The sequence below is a fragment of the Stenella coeruleoalba genome (genome assembly GCF_951394435.1).
Source record: "Stenella coeruleoalba genome assembly, chromosome: 14".
NCBI lineage: Eukaryota > Metazoa > Chordata > Mammalia > Artiodactyla > Delphinidae > Stenella > Stenella coeruleoalba.
In genome coordinates, this window is record NC_137160.1 from 24,720,598 (window position 1) to 24,737,341 (window position 16,744).

The 16,744-nt window shown below is 48.0% G+C and overlaps 1 protein-coding gene across 2 annotated transcripts in view; it reads left to right on the forward strand.

Annotated features, from left to right (window-relative positions):
• DYM (dymeclin) overlaps positions 1–16,044 on the forward strand; it is a 377,292-nt gene extending 361,248 nt beyond the window's left edge. For both annotated transcript variants that reach the window (XM_079941933.1, XM_079941932.1), the window contains one exon: positions 9,886–16,044. In XM_079941933.1, coding sequence (XP_079798059.1) covers positions 9,886–10,035 — 150 coding nt within the window. In that variant the 3' untranslated portion in view covers positions 10,036–16,044. The remainder of the gene's footprint in view (positions 1–9,885) is intronic.
• The last annotated feature ends 700 nt before the right edge of the window (positions 16,045–16,744 follow it).

Sequence of the window (16,744 nt, forward strand, 5' to 3'; positions counted from 1 at the left end):
TCAAGTTAAGTAATAATATTTGTCCATTTGCAGCTCATTCCATCACACATAGAAAAGCCTGCAGATCAGGCCTGTTCAGACCATAATTTCGCTGAATTATTATTTTTATTTTATTTATTTTTTGCTGTGTTGGGTCTTTGTTGCTGCGCGCAGGCTTTTCTCTGGTTGCGGCGAGCGGGGGCTACTCTTCTTGCGGTGTGTGGGCTTCTCATTGCAGTGGCTTCTCGTTGCAGAGCACAGGCTCTAGGCATGCAGACTTCAGTAGTTGTGGCATGCAGGCTCAGTAGTTGTGGCACACAGGCTTAGTTGCTCCGCGGCATGTGGGATCTTCCCGGAACAGGAATCAAACCCGTGTCCCCTGCGTTGGCAGGCAGATTCTTAACCACTGCACCACCAGGGAAGCTCAGTTTAGCTGAACTGATCATATAGATAGATGCTTCTCCTAGAGTTTGCTGTTCAAAGCCACCTACAGTCTTCCAACCCCGGTGTTGGCCAGTCTGCCTGGGAGAGCAGCCTTCCGGGGCAGTGCGCTTCCATGTTGTGTCATGCTCCCACTGTTCTCATTCGTTCTGCTAAATTATACCCCCTGTCAGAGGAGCAGCAGTTATTCCTCTTTCTTTCCTCTATGGCCTCAAGCACAATGCTTCGTGTACAGTTGGCTCTTACCAGTGTTTAGTTTAAGGACCCATCACTGAAGGACCAGCGTTTACACAATGAGAGTAAATGAGGGAAGGAATGGTAGGGAAACTGGCTCATCCCAAATTCACCTGTGAATAAAATAATTGCATGTAAATGCCTACCTGGATATCTTATGACAAAAGCTTGAAACAGGGTACTTTACATCTGCATGGAACCTGCCCACCACAGCCCACGTGCATGCTGCCAGCAGTAGCTCGCCTCGTCCATCCTGTCCCACACCCTCTCCCAGCAGTGCTGGCCTGCCTCGCTACTGACCATCACCCATCACTGGTCTGTTCAGAGGCTTGAAACAGTCTTTGAAAGAATTTTTTGTCATGTGCTATATAGCTATTTGATTTTAAATTGCACTAAACTTTCTGGAAACATGCCAGGGGCTTGCTAGAGTTTCTGATGCTATCTGTATAATGGTGGAAGGGGGAAAACTCCATTGAACTTTTGTGGTAATAAAATTATTGCAGTTGAGCCCTACATCTGTTCACTGAACTTCCTGTGGGTTTTCACCAGATCACATGACTGAAGCAGAGACAGTCTTTAAAGCTTTTGGTCTGCTTATTATACCCGAGCCTCAACCACCAAATCAGACCTTTGCTTCGTCTCTGGGCTGGGCGTCCGGATGTCCCACTGCGGTGGGTTGATTCACTGGAGCTGATAAAAACATTCCGGCCAAACTTGAGAGTCTAGCATTACCTCTGGCTCCAAAAGTCAAAACAACAAGATTGCTGTAAGTAGCTTTGGATTGAGACCAAGCTCCAAGCTTGAGAGATGGTTTTTCCCTCCTTGTTGAGCTGAGTCACAAGACAACTGTCTCAGAAAGAGAGGGGCGAGAGCCTGGGCCTGTGGTGACCAGCACCCCGCCCTCTGCTAGCCCCTTCCAGATGAATGCTTGCCGTAACTGTCAAATCAAAGCCCCCGTCCCCCCAGACCTCCCTCCTCCGCTCTCCCAGAGCCTTAATGGGTCCTCAAGCACATGCACCCAGCAGTCACTGGCTGGAGCCCACAGGGCCCTGAGAAGGGGAGAGGGGAGATGAGGTAGAGGTGGGGGAAGGCCCAGGTGGCCGGAGCCCTGCTGGCCGGGTCAGGAGTGAAGACGCTCTCAAGTGAGGAAGCTGGGCTTCCCCCAGCCATCACAGGATGGCATTAGCGTTCTCCACAGGCTTGAAAAGAACATCAAGGAACGAGTGATTTTTTTCTAGGTTGTTGATCTGGCATTCAGACTATTCAGACTATTCAGACATTTCTTGGGCTGAATTCTGACAAAATGTGTCCCCAGTGTCATTAGTGCTAAATAAAACCTTTTGCCTTTCTTTTCCTTAGCTCTCAGACTTCTAAGAGGATTAAAGGAGCACTTTTTTTCTTTTTCTTTTTTTTTTGACCGCACGGCTTGTGGGATCTTAGTTCCCTGACCAGGGATAGAACCCAGGCCGCGGCAGTGAAAGCGCTGGGTCCTAACCACTGGAGCGCCAGGGAAGTCCCGAGGAGCACATGTTTTTAAGAAAGTCTGTTTCACTCTCAGCCCATGTGGGCTCTCTGTCTGGCTAGATAGACGGGGAGACTTGGGGGGTGTCAAACTTGGTGCAGCTTGGACACAGCTAGTTACACCGAGGCTGCATTCCCATTCAGTCAGGTCAACTGAACAGTGTTTTCCAAACTCTTTTGCAATTTATGCCTATTATTCACCCTTTCAAATTGTTCCCAGTACACTGTCTTAAAAACAACTCATTGCAGGAAAAAGGAATCTTCTTCCCTTGTGCTTTGTTATGCTCACTTCGTTGTAGCCCGTCCTAGAGAACATGCTCTGTTCTTCTTGCTAATTATGCTTTATCCCCCTTTATGAACCTTTTAAGTGCCGGTGAAAAGTTTCAAGCAGGTAACTCAAGAAATAATATCAGAAACTAACATACCATTGTAAAGCAATTATACTCCAATAAAAATGTTAAAAAAAATTGTATAAAGAATAAAAAAAATAGAGTTACAGGGAAGTTGCAAAAAATATATATATATATATCTCACAGCTCACTTGTAGCCTTGAGGCGAGAGGAACTGGTGCTGGAGCTCAAGGGGCGTGCGAGCGTGCTGTCTGCAGTGTTCGGGTTTTGCTCGTAATAGAAGTGTGTCCCTGCTGCTCTGTTTGTGCTTGCTCTTTGGGTTCCCGCATGTCCAGTGGTGCGCGCTCCATGGAAGGGGCCGGGCCTTCATTCTCTAGCACAGACGGGGCCACGCCTGGGACCTCAGCCCACTTAGCCACGAGCTCTCAGGCCACAGCAGCTCAACCATGGTCTCCCGTTTGTCTTGATTTTAAGCAATTGGGAGTCTCAGTCTTAAAACCAGCTGCTGTCAACCCACAGGACAGCTCAGGAACCTTCAGATATTGACCTTCTCCGCTGAGACTGCCCCCAGGTGAAGCCTGGCTAAGTGCAAACCAGCAAGTGCCTGACTTGGGGGTTCCCGCTGAACCCAACTCATTCAGCCCTTTCTCCAGGTGGGCCCAGCAGAGCCCGGGAGGCATGCAGAGAATGCCAGTGTGTAGACCTTACTGGGGTCATCTCGTAAAACCACATCCAACGGAATCAGAAGGAGCTTAAAGGTCCTTCATTTTACACAAGGTGAGACACCTGAGTCCTGGAGAAATGCTGTGACTGGCCCCAAACTCTTCAGCCTGCCAGTAGCTGAGCCAAGACAGAGCCAAGGCCTCCTGACCCCCAGCCTGGGGTCACCTGGACTCCAGAGCCGGAGATCAGTTCCATCCCTTCCCCGTGAGGACACTCAGGCACAAAAGGCTAGCAACTTGGTGGCCGGGGGACATGGAAGAAGTGTTTGAGGCACATTATCATTATTGGAAAGACATGGAAACCTCCCGTCCATGCAGGATATAGACATTTTCAAGAAGCACGCAGCTGAGCACCTGCTGACTCTGGAGAGGCCGCAGAGGAGAGGTGTAGTTTCATTCAGCCTCTGGCTCTACCGCTTCCTAGCTCTGTCCTCTTTGGCGTGTTATCCTTTTGAACCTTGGTTTTCTTAGTCATTCAGTAGAGTTAATATGTGTCACAGGATTATGTGCAGATTTGAAGTCATGCGCTTGTTCATTGAACTCATCATTCAACAAGCATCTCCTAAGTGTCAGTAGTATGCCAGATGCTCGCAAGGTCCCTGCCCTCCTGGGGTTTACTCAGATGGTACCTGAGTAAACAAACACATGCACAAGCTAATCCCCAATTGCCATGAAGGAGATATGCCGATGAGCTGAGAGGTGCCGCTTTTGCTACCCGGGTGGTCGTGGGCGAAGTGAAAAGCACCGGCACGTGGGCACTGTCAGCGCGTCACTTCCCCTGAGCAGGGTGGGCCCTGTGAGCCAGCAGAAGGCCCGGCCTCGGCGTCCTCGCTCCTGGTCACCTCAGCCGCTTCAGCCAGGGCCCCTCGGGGTTAGATGCCACACCCCTGTCGGAGGTTGTTGAACATGCCACATAATCAGCCAGGGAGACGGTGAGCCTGGTGTCAAATACGGCTTAGAGGTGACCCTTCTCTTCTCATCACACGGCCGCACGCTCCCCGCAGTTGAGTTGAGTTAAACAGCTACGTCACAGGATTGTGGGCAGACGTGAAGCCATGCGTTCGTTCACTTAACTCACCGTTCACCAAGTGAGGACTCTGAGACGGACAGAAGGCAGTTCTTCAGAACCTAGCTTCTTGCAGTGACAGAACTTTGTTCTTTAAAAGTGTTAATGGAGGGCTTCCCTGGTGGCGCAGTGGTTGGTAGTCCGCCTGCCGATGCAGGGGACACGGGTTCGTGCCCCGGTCCGGGAGGATCCCACATGCCGCGGAGCGGCTGGACCCATGAGCCATGGCCGCTGAGCCTGCGCGTCTGGAGCCTGTGCTCCGCAAAAAAAAAAAAGTTAATGCAGATGAGTCTGTCGCTTTTAAGCCATTTGTCAGCACTTGTTCCTGGGTTTTCACGTGGGGAGGCCCAGGTTCTTTATGTTTCTTTTTTTAATAAATTATTTTATTATTTTATTTTATTTATTTATGGGTTTTGGTTGTGTTGGGTCTTCGTTGCTGTGTGCGGGCTTTTCTCTGGTTGAGGCGAGCGGGGGGCTACTCTTCGTTGCGGTGTGCGGGCTTCTCATTGCGGTGGCTTCTCTTGTTGCGGAGCACGGGCCCTAGGCGTGCGGGCTTCAGTAGTTATGGCTCGCGGGCTCTAGAGCACAGGCTCAGTAGTTGTGGTGCGTGGGCTTAGCTGCTCCGCGGCATGTGGAATATTCCTGGACCAGGGCTCAAACCTGTGTCCCTTGCATTGGCAGGCGGATTCTTAACCACTGTGCCACCAGGGAAATCCTATGTTTCTGTTATTAATAACAGAGTCAGGAAACAGGGTTGCCAAGTGAGAAGTGTCCAGTTGGGTAGAATAAGAGACACGGGCTTAGGACCAGGCCAGGGGGTATTTCTAGTCTTTAGATTTGATCACTGAAAGTTCTAAAATAAGAGCATACCTTACATTTGCATATCACTTCAATGTCAGTCATAATAGCAACATTTACTGAGTGCTTCGTCAAAAGTGTGTGAGGCGCTTTTCCATGGCTCATCTCATTTCTGTGAAATAGAACGGTTAAATTCAAAGTCTCAGAGTAGAGGAAACTCCACCTTTTAAGAGCCTGAGTCTGAGTGAGGGTACAAGACTTGTCCCAAGTCACCTGGCTAATACGGACTGGATTTCCTTTCAGCTCTTAAATGCTGAGATTGTATGCATGTCATTCACAGCTATGTTTTTAGTACTGTGCTTGCTACACAGTAGGCCCTCAGTACGTATTTGCTGAATGAATGAATGAATGAATGAATGAGGAAAGGTGGGGCTAGGACTCGGATCATATGCCTGCTTTTCAGGTACTTTTTCTAGTTACTTCGAAGATTAAATGAGTAACTATATGTCAAGTGTTTGAACATTCCTGCTATGTAATACGTAATCAGTTATGGTAGCTATAAACGTTACCCATAATCTCAGAATTAATTAAGTTTTTATGGAGAACTTCCATAGAAATAATCATTGATCAGCTTGAAAAACTTCATAATGAAATACATTGCTGTTGTCAGGTAAAGTTGATGCTTTTTTATAGTATTTTTTATGTACTATTTTATATTAGATATGGATATTCTTGCCACTCTGGATATCACCCTACATTGAGATTTTGTTTACGACACTTACTCCAGAGTAAGATGGATTATTGTTTTGACTTAAACTCGAGCCAAGACTAAAAAGGAGGCATTGTCAGCTCCGTTTTTACCAGGTGGTGGGTAGGGTAACCACGGGGGTTCCAGGTACTTCTCCTGGTGGCCTTTTCCTAGATCTGCCTATGTGTGATCTAAAGGCAGTCTTTGATTCATTACTCTTTCTAACTGGAAAGTCATCAGAATTTCCCCAAACCCATGAGGACGGGTAGACTGAGTGCCAGCACATGAACATAGTGCCACCCCACTGAGCAGGTTTTGCCTAAGTTTCTTTAATTCAGTTGGAGGGAATTCTTAGGAAAACAGCTTGCTCGTTTTACTTCCCATCCCACCCTCCCTGGAGGTGCAGAGAGCAGTCTCGGGTAAGTTGCCTCACACCCTTTCCTAAGGCCTGTCTTCCTAGGAACACCCCTAAATACGTCACTCGCTGGAGAAAAGGTTTCACATCTTTTAGTCATTTTTATCACTATGAGCAAGAAGCCTTATTGGTGACGTTACCACTTAGAAATGTAGGAGGTTATTATTCCAGCTGAAAGAGGCAATGCAGGGGGCTCTGGCCTTTTCAAACCACCACCTCTGCTCCCCCAGCCCCTCACTTCTCTCCAAGACAGCATGAGAAGTTTTCTAAAGTTGAGGCCATTCCAAGAACTAGGACTTGCGTCCTCATTATCAGGGGGTAAAGTTCTTTTCTTCTTCACACACAGTCCCCCATACTTTCTTGATTCTTGACATCATTGTGGGTTCGGTCATTTCTGTCAGGACCAGTAGTGTGTGTGCTGCATTCTGTCCATACGGTGAAAGGGCACAGGACTAACCCCGAAGGGCCCCATGGAGCCTTGGAGAATTGGATTTTAGGACAAAGCACTAGGGTGGCTATGACCGTGGTATCTTTTCAAACTGACCTTCCCACCCATTCAGACCCAGGCTTCAATCTTGACTCCAGCCCACAGGCTGTGTGACCTAGCTGCTCCAGGCCCCGCTTCACCTTCCATTGGTGGGGTTGGCCACGTGGGCCTCAGCAGGACAGCGTGGTGACTGACCGCGACACGAGTGGGGAGCCTCCAGACCGACCTGGTGCCCAGGGAGTGCTCGGTTGGTGGCGGCTGCTTGCCGTACCCTACCGCTGCAAAGGCAGACTTTTCATGGAAAAGGAGATCATTGTGTGGCTACCTATAAGACACCTGATTCCATGACAGAGGCCTATTGCCGCCTCCAGGAACCCTGTCCCCACACCTGAGAACCCCATGCCAGGCCGGAAGCAGCACAGAACATGTGAGGAGGCTCATCAAGGATGCCCCAGGCCCCCAGAGACCACCCAGCTGCTGAGCGGCTATGGTGCACCCAGAGAATGGGGGAGATTCGGCCCAGGGTGGGAGGGATTCAAGGAGACTTACTGAGTGGATGACAAGGGAATGGAAAGCTGGGGGACCTAGCTGAATTCCAGTCAGATCAGCACGTGCTGGAAGTAGTGTCATATCCCTGAGCTGATCACACCTTGTCAGCCAGACTGACCCCGCGAGCGCAGTGGGAGAAGTTGTCCTCTGCACTGTAAACATTATGGCCCTCAGCACACACGGAGACGTCCAGCCTTACACTGATGATAATAAAGAACTGATTTGAAACACTGGTGGTCTGAAAAGGCTTAGGTTTGCATTAAACATGAGTAGTTTTGCAAAGTATGGGGTAAAAAGTGTATGAGGGAGGATATAGGGGTAGGTATTGCTGGAGTCTGGGCCACTTATAAAACCCATTTGTGTATATTCTATATTTACTGATGCCCTGGGAGCTGTGGAATAGAATTGGTTTTCGTTAAAGCCATAACAGATGGGGGCTGTGCCGTCTGTGGTATGCTGAAGTAACATGCATGACCAGAGGACCCTCCTTTGCACGAATTCCTATACAGTTCTTTAAGATCTAGCTCAAAACTCACCTTGCCACAAAGCATTTCCTGCTTAACGCCACCCCTCTGGCATCATTCTGGAACTCTGAGGATCCAGCACTTAGATGTTTAGTCTTAATCATTGCAAATGTCTTAAAAATCTCTAACTCTGGGGCTTCCCTGGTGGCGCAGTGGTTGAGAGTCCACCTGCCGATGCAGAGGACGTGGGTTCGTGCCCCGGTCCGGGAAGATCCCACATGCCGTGGAGCGGCTGGGCCCGTGAGCCATGGCCGCTGAGCCTGCGCGTCTAACTCTGGGTGTGTGTGTGGCTCCCCTACTCCCTCCACCCCCTTTTCTCTTTAAAATCTTTTAAATCCACCCAACTAGGGTCATTTTAGTTCAGACCCATTTGCCCTTCACCTGGACCAGGCCCTGTCCCAGCCGGATGCCCTCCATTTCTCCACTCTGTGATCGGAGTGGTCCCTGCACAGAGCCACTCTCATCTGGTCCCCTTCTGAGACCCTTCAAAGGCTTCTGGGCCCTTCTTGTGGAGGCCAGGATTCTTCACGTGGCGGCGTCCTCCCCTCCGGGCCCTGCTCACCAGGGCTTACTCTCCCTCCGCCCCTCCTCTTCCCTCCAGCGTCAAGCACCTCATGCCTTCCCTCCGTGCTGCTCCCTCAGAAAGAACACGCTTCCCTCTTCATCTGGCTGCCCCTCCCCACCTCCCTCAGGCCTCGAGCCCCTAGTCCCTCCCTTCTTCCTACTCTGTTATCATTGTTTTGTTGCTGCTGCTGCTTCTGTTTGTCCCTCTGCTCCACGAGAAGGCACCTTCTGTGAGGACAGGGACTGTGTATCTCCAGGCCCTGGTGCACACGTGGCCTGGTGCAGGGAAGCAGACATTCAACCAGTATGATAATCAATGAATAACTCACATAAGAGGGATTGAACAAGATAATATACCTAAAGTGTTTATCATTGTGCCTGGGACATGTTGGTCCTTATATGGGTGATTGACTCATTGATTCATTCATCAAATGGTTTATTAAGTGTCTGGCCACCCTTTAAGGGGACACAGCGGCAAACAAAACGGGCATAGAAATCTCTGCCCTCGTGGGCCACACGTTCTGTGTGTGTGTTTCCCCTCTTGTCCCTTTCAGCCCCCTCCCGCGACCTTCCGCCATACCCCTCGTCTTAGGACACTGTTGCCCTCTTCTCCCCGCCCCACCTGGGACACAGGTCACCAAACTGCAGCCACTCCTGTCAGAATCACCTTCGCCTGGGAGGCAGCCCGGGGGCTTTTAGTAGATGCCAGCGGCCCCTCAGGCTGCTGAAGGAGGAATTACTTCCTCTGCCCTGGCTGGAATAAATAGGTCAGGAGTAAAATTAGAAAATCAAAAGCCCGAATCCTGGTGAAACGCTGCAGTGGAAGTGCTACTTGCAGGACCTCAAAACTGCACGTGTTCTCACTTACCAGCCGGGACTGCAGAGAGCGGCCCGGTCGCCTGGAAGCCTTTGTAGAGCCAGGAATCACCTCCACTGCACCCGCCGCAAAGCCGGAGCATCCCCACCGCCCCCTCCGCCAGGAGGAGGAAGAGGGGGCTTGAGCTGTGCAGAGCCACTGCTGCCCCCAGCCCTGACCGAGGCCCACCATGGGCGCTGCCTGCCTGCACAGTCAAGTCTGAGGAGCTGTGAAGGGAAGTCGTCACCTCCACGGTGACGCAGCCCTGAGAGGGAAGCGTCTCAAGGAGGCCCAGCCATCAGTATCCCAGTGGTGCGGTAGATAGTCTTTGTTGAATGCTGTCTGTACCTGGGCGGGGCCTGTTTCCCTCCCTGAGGTTTCTCACCCCACCTCGTCCCGTCCAGGTCCCTGCTCCTCTCAGCACACTGACGTCCCTGACCAGGGCCGGTGGGGTTGTGCCCTTCCTACAGGTGATTCACGTGTCCTCCAGAGTCATCTGGAAGCTGGATCTGTGGCCCCGACCAGTCAGGGAAGGTGGGCTCCCTGCACCCTGCACACACGCCGCGTATAAACTGCTGCTGCTTTCCAATGGGGCTGTGAGATTGATTACATCATCCTGTTTTCGTTGCAGAAATTTCCAGAACTGAAATTCAAATATGTGGAAGAGGAGCAGCCCGAGGAGTTTTTTATCCCCTATGTCTGGTCCCTGGTGTACAACTCAGCGGTAGGCCTGTACTGGAACCCTCAGGACATCCAGCTGTTCACGATGGATTCCGACTGAGGACGGGACGCCGTCTCCCACCCTGACCCCCTCCAGCCAAGCAGCCCTTCTAGTTATTTTCTTTCTGGGGAGCAGAGGTAGACAGATGCCCTGGTGCGTCTTCTATTAAAGAGGGTCACACAGTCGTGTTTTCCTTGCACACTTGGGTTTGGAGAATTGGTGCCAGTTGGCAGTAGGTCACTCAGTTTAGATTATAGTGCAAAAAGGGAGGGGAGTTACACAACAATAATAAATGTAAAAACCTGCTATTTCACATGCAATTTTATTTCTAAACCAAAAATCTAGAGCTTTTCCAGGAACCTGATGCCTTAGGCGTATAACACTGTACCAGTACATACTTCTTTTTCTTTTCTTTTCTTTTCTTTTTTTCTTTTCCCCCGCTGCATGTTCAGGATTTTTGTTTTGGTCATGTGTGTGTGTGTGTTTCAACATTGAGAAATACCAACCTGAAAAGATGACAAGACAGGAATTAATAAGGAAATGAAGCCGTGTATGCATGCAGTTGCCTTTCAGAAGGCCCATGATATAAGCCTGGGCGGTTGGATATAAGCCTTTAGATCCTGGAATCTTTCCCTCAAAGAAAGAAGTGGCTCCTTCTCATGAAGCCCGGGTTAGCTTTTTTGTGGATTTGGCCTCTGAGCTGTAGCTGAATGAAGTTGGAGTCTAGACTAATAGGAGAAAAAGGAGACCGATTTGATTAATACAGTATTCCACATGAGAGTAAACACATGTTTTTCTCTCCGCTTCTGACTTTGTTTAAACTCTTTGGGGCCTGTGTGATCGCAGTTGTCTCCCTGAGCTTCTCTGAGGGAAACAGCCGCTGGGGTCGCCCTGAGCAGAGCAGTGGGCACTGAGGACAGAGGGGACCTGCCTTTCGAGTCACGCTCTAGGTCCATGGCCACCCCTTCACGGCCTAGTTTCACTCTCAAAGACACAGAAGTATTTGCTTTTCTGCATAGGAAGCACATAATCCCAGATGAGACCGACCGAGCACCCGTTTCAGCCTGCCGTTGCCTAATCTGTATCGGAGGCAGCTTCTCTCCCCTGTCCCTGTGTCCCCGGCCTGGAGGCTGGAGTCATTTTGGTTCATCACCATCTTCTGAGGGTCTGGGAGGAGACAGCTTCTGTCACACCGAGCTCTGGGAAAGGCTGAAAGCATGACGTGTCAGTGCACGTCCGTGTGGTTTCCGCTCATGAAAAGCCTGGCCGCTCCATCACCTCAGCAGCCTCTGAGGTCGGCCAGGCAGTTTCATCTTCATCAGGACAGGGGCTGAGACCGAAGCTCCCTGCGGCTGACTGACTGAGGAAGGGCCGTCACTGGCGGGTGGACCCAGGAGGCGTGTGCGGCCTGCCCGCTGCTTCCTCGGCCTCAGGCCTCTGACGTGTCTGCACGAGTGGCTGGGGACTCTGGTTCTTGCCTAAGGTCGCACGGACAGGGCCTCAGACCCGCAGACGAGTCATGTGAAGCGCGTCTGCGTAGTCTGGCTCGTGGGGAGAGGCAGTGGGAAGATGGAAGGAGGAATCCTCCAGTCAGAAAGGGGACATGATCGGATTATCATTTCAGGTAGCAATTATTTTTATTTCCTATATGGGAACGTGATATATAGCTTTAATTTGTTTCCAAAGCACTTTGATCTGCTTTCCTTCATTTAAACCAAAACACAATTTTTAAAGGGTCACATGGAGCAGCTGAGCCCCTGGTAGGACCCCAGAACTAAGAGTCACTGGGCTGCAGGACCGTCAGTTCTTGTGACAGGAGGAGATACGGTCCCCCAGAACTTGGTCATCGAGCGCAAACTACCAAGAAAGCCTTGATCGAGGGAGTCCTGCAGTCTCTTCCCCAGGCCACCTGGCTCACCAGGTGCCCCCAAAGCCCCGTTCTCTGGCAGTGTCCTCTCCCTCCCTCCCCGCCACTTTTAATTAATCACACAGTAGAAGTGCTCGCTGGCCTAAAAGCTCAGCTGGGGCTACAGCCTCGGAGGAAGTGTGTGAGTACACACTCCCAGACACCACTGCATCACTGCTTCCACTCTGCAAATCTGCCAGGAGTCTCCTCTTTATTTTTGTGGAAGATTTATTACATGACAATAAATTTAAACGATAAACTTGAATTATGCTTGCATTAATTTGCTTAGAAATTGTTTGGTTTTCCACAAAGTAAAAATGTGTAGAATGAGGCAATACAGGACCATCATGTGTTTGAATGTAAATTAACATCTGATTTTACCCAAGATACGGAGCTGTTATTGCAACGTGTCATCTCTTCAACAAAGGGTTCTGTCATAATATTTATTTATAAAAGAATGTGCCCCTTTCAATAGCACCTTTCCTATCGAGAGTTCAAGGCACTGTGCAAAAAAGCTTCAGAATTATAACTCTGGTTCCCACATCACCCACTGAGGCTGGTGTCACAGGATCTGTAAACAACAGCCTCGCAAGGTTGGCATCACAGGATGGCCACCATTCAACAGTGCAGATGGAAGCAAGGCTGTGGAGCAGCTCAAGGACAAAGACAGAGAAAGGAAAGAAAAGAAGATCCCCGGAGCATAGAAAGTACACTGCACACACAGTCCTCTCCTTCGGAAGGAAATCGCAGGAACTGTAGAAGACGGAGAGAGGAAAGAACATAGGACCAGTGTCAATCAGAACACTCAGTAGCTTCCTCCAGCTTGTTTAGGGTACCCCCAAGAGGAACGTTTAGTGGGGGGTGCTTTTAGGCCCTAAATTTCTTAATATATCATTCTTTAGGCAACATACTGCCCTGTAGGTTCTGTGGAGCCAGGGTTTTGCATTAGACGTTGTAGCTCTCTGCATAACTGAGTCACTGCTTTCCAGAGCCATAAATTAGAGGTGTGGTACTTTCTGATACTTTATAAGCTTGAGTTTGCAAGGTCAACCCCTTGGTCTCTTAATCTCCTGCTAAGCACTATGCCTGCAGTTTCTGTAGCTGCCATTTGATATTAGGGGCTGATCCCTGGGCATACTGACACCAAATTCAGGGCTATTCCAGTGTCCTACGTCGCTTCCAGGAGTCAGGGAGCTTCTAGTCTCTGACAAAGAGCCATGCTTCCTATGAATATGACACAGCTGAGGAATGGATTATAGCACAAGCCACAGCAAATAATGCATTTTTATTTTTTAAGAATTCAAAGCATAAAATTTGATCTCATTAGTGTACGTCCGTTTGGGATCTCCCACCCAAAGCCAGGGAGATTCATCAGGAGCTCCCCACCCGCTTGATCAGGTCATGTATGGCAACCCCTACCGTCCTGACTTCACAAAGCTATCAAAAGTGCCAGCTACTCAGACACAGCCTCTGGAAGTAGCAGAAGCTCCCCTCCAGAAGGAAAGCAGTCTCATACGACTAACCAGGTAATGCTTCACGATTCTGTTGGCTCTGGGCTGACTGCAACAAAATTTTAAAATATTTCATCCAGATTTCCAAGTTCCCCTTAGCTGGAGGGTTGGTTTGGATTACCTGGTACTCCATTACTATCAGCAGACTATCTTTCATGGGTACTGTGACCCAGCTTCTAAATCACCTCAGTCACCGAATGTGGATTGAGGTGAAACCAGATTACTAGTGGCCCCAGTGCTTAGCAAATGTATGTTCTCTCTGGAGGACATGAACTGTTACAGACTGAATGTATCCTCCAAATTTCACGTATTGAGCCCTAACCCCCAGTGTGATGGTATGAGTAGGTAGAGCCTTTGGGAAGTAATTAGGTTTAGGTGAGGTCATGATGGTGGAGCCCCATGATGAGATTAGTGCCCTTATAAGAAGAGACATGAGAGAAATCTTTCTCTCCAACATGTGGAGACACAGCGAAGAGACCACTGTTTATAAGCCAGGAGGAAAGCCCTCACCAGGAATGTAATCAACCAGCACCTTAATCTTGGACTTTCCAACCTTTTCATACTTTTCAGAACTGAGAAATCAATGTCTCTTGTTTAAGCCACCCAGTCTATGGTATTTTGTTATAACAGCCCAAGCTGACTTAAGACAGGAGCACAACCCAAGGCCTCAAATTATTTCTGTTACAATCAAATATCCAGGTATATGAGAAGACCAAATAATATAAATTACATGAATTAAAACCAGAGGGAAGGGCTCCCCTGGTGGCACAGTGGTTGAGAGTCCACCTGCCGATGCAGGGGACGCGGGTTCATGCCCCGGTCCAGGAAGATCCTACATGCCGCGGAGCGGCTGGGCCCGTGAGCCATGGCCACTGAGCCTGCGCGTCCAGAGCCTGTGTTCCGCAACGGGAGAGGCCACAACAGTGAGAGGCCTGTGTACAGCAAAAAAAAAAAAAAAAAAAAAAAAAAAAATACCAGAGGGGGAAAATGGGCATTTTCCAGATGCCCATGCTCCAGATGTCTCACAGAATTTGAAACACCTGTGCTTTCTGTGTTAAAGGGAAAAAAAGCACGTGCCCAAGAATTTCAGAGAATTAGAAACAATAAAAGGGACCAAGTGGAAATTCTAGAACTGAAAAATATAACAAAAATGCAGAATAATTCAGTGGATGGGCTCAAGAAGAGGTGAAAAGTCAAAGTTATAGAAAATCAAGTTACAGAAAATTTCAACAACGCAATTAGAAAACTTGCAATTCTATAACTTGAGTAAGGTGAAAAGTCAGAGCAAAACCAGAATCAAAAAGATAGGGCTTCCCTGGTGGTGCAGTGGTTAAGAATCCACCTGCCGATGCAGGGGACACGGGTTTAAGCCCAGGTCTGGGAAGATCCCACATGCCCCAGAGCAACTAAGCCCATGCACCACAACTACTGAGCCTGTGCTCTAGAGCCCATGAGCCACAACTACTGAGCCTGTGAGCCACAATTACTGAGCCCGCGTGCCACAACTACTGAAGCCTGCACACGTAGAGCCCGTGGTCCACAACAAGAGAAGCCACCGCTTGCCGCAACTAGAGAAAGCCCACGTGCAGCAACAAAGACCCACTGCAGCCAAAAATAAATAAATTTTAAAAAGATAGCAAATAGAGGGTTAAGAGACATGAAGGATACAGTGAGGATATCAAAAGCGTAAAAGAGTGGGATAGTTAAATAAATATTGGCTGAGAACTTTTCCAAAACTCATGAAATATTTCAAACCATAAATTCAAGAAGGCCCAACAAATCGCAAATGGGATAAATAAAACACAATCCACACCTAGACACATCACAGTAAAACTGTTGAAAACCAAGGAAAAGGAAAAATTTTAAAGCTACTGAGGGGTGAGGCATGGGTAGGAGAGGGATTACCATCAAAGGAGCAACAATTAAACTGACAGCTAACTTCTCAGCAGAAGCAGCCTTTGAAGTGCTGAAAGAAAATGACTGCCAACCTAGAATTTTCTAATTGGGGAAAATATCCTGCAAGCATGCGGAAGAAATAAAGACATTTTTACATAAACAGCTGGAAGAATTCATCAGCACACATACCCTAAAGGAAAATTAAAAGTATTCTAAAGGCAGAAGGAAAATGATCCCAAATGTAAGGATAGAGCTTCAGGAAAGATTGAAGAGCAATGAAAATGAGAAATGCACAGGTCAACATAAATACTAACTACATAAAAATAATTATGTCTTGTGAAGTTTAAATATATATCGAAATGTGCTCAAGTAAAGGTATATAGGTGGGGAGGGCTTTAATAGGGTTTAAGTGTTCTAAGCCCCTTGCATCATCCAAGAAGAGAGTTTTTAAAAATCCAATTTAATGTTAGACTTTGATAAGTCTAGGATGTGTATTGTAATAAATATTAGTTAAAAGGTGTATAACTTTCAAGCCAATGAGGGAATATGGAATAATTCAATGAACAGGTTTAAGAACTGCAAAAGGAGGGAATAAAAGAATAGGTGGTACAAATAGAAAGCAGTTTGTAAGATATACATGATAAATCCGTTATTACATTAAATGTAAATGGACTAACTAACACTCAAGTGTTGACAAAGATTGTCAGGCTTGATTTAAAAAGAATTACCATAGTAGTTGTAAGATCTAGGGGTGTAATGTACAACATGATAAATATAATTTAATACTACTGTAAGTTATATATGACCATTGTTAAAAGAATACATCCTAAGAGTTCTTATCACAAGGAAAAATTTTTTTTTCTATTCCTTTAATTTTGTATCTATATGAGATGATGGGTGATCACTAAACTTACTGTGGTAATCATTTCATGGTATATGTAAGTCAAATCATTATTCTGTACACTTCAAACTTGTACAGTGCTGTATGTCAATTACATCTCAATAAAACTTAGAAGAAAAGAATTTAACAGTAAAAAATGAAAATTAAAACAACTATATGCTGTTTACAAGAGACACTTTTAAAACATACTAATTTTGAGGACTACCCTGGTGACTCAGTGGTTAAGAGTCTGCCTGCCAATGCAGGGGACACCGGTTTGAGCCCTGGTCCGGGGAGATCCCACATGCTGCGGAGCAACTCAGCCTGTGCGCCCAACTACTGAGCCTGCGCTCTAGAGCCTGCGAGCCACAACTACTGAGCCCACATGCCACAACTACTGAAGCCCACGCGCCTAGAGCCTATGCCCCACAACAAGAGAAGCCACTGCAATGAGAAGCCCACACACCACAACAAAGAGTAGCCCCTGCTCTCTGCAACTAGAGAAAGCCCATGTGCAGCAACGAAGACCCAACGCAGCCAAAAATAAATAATAAAATTTAAAAATTTTTTTAATGA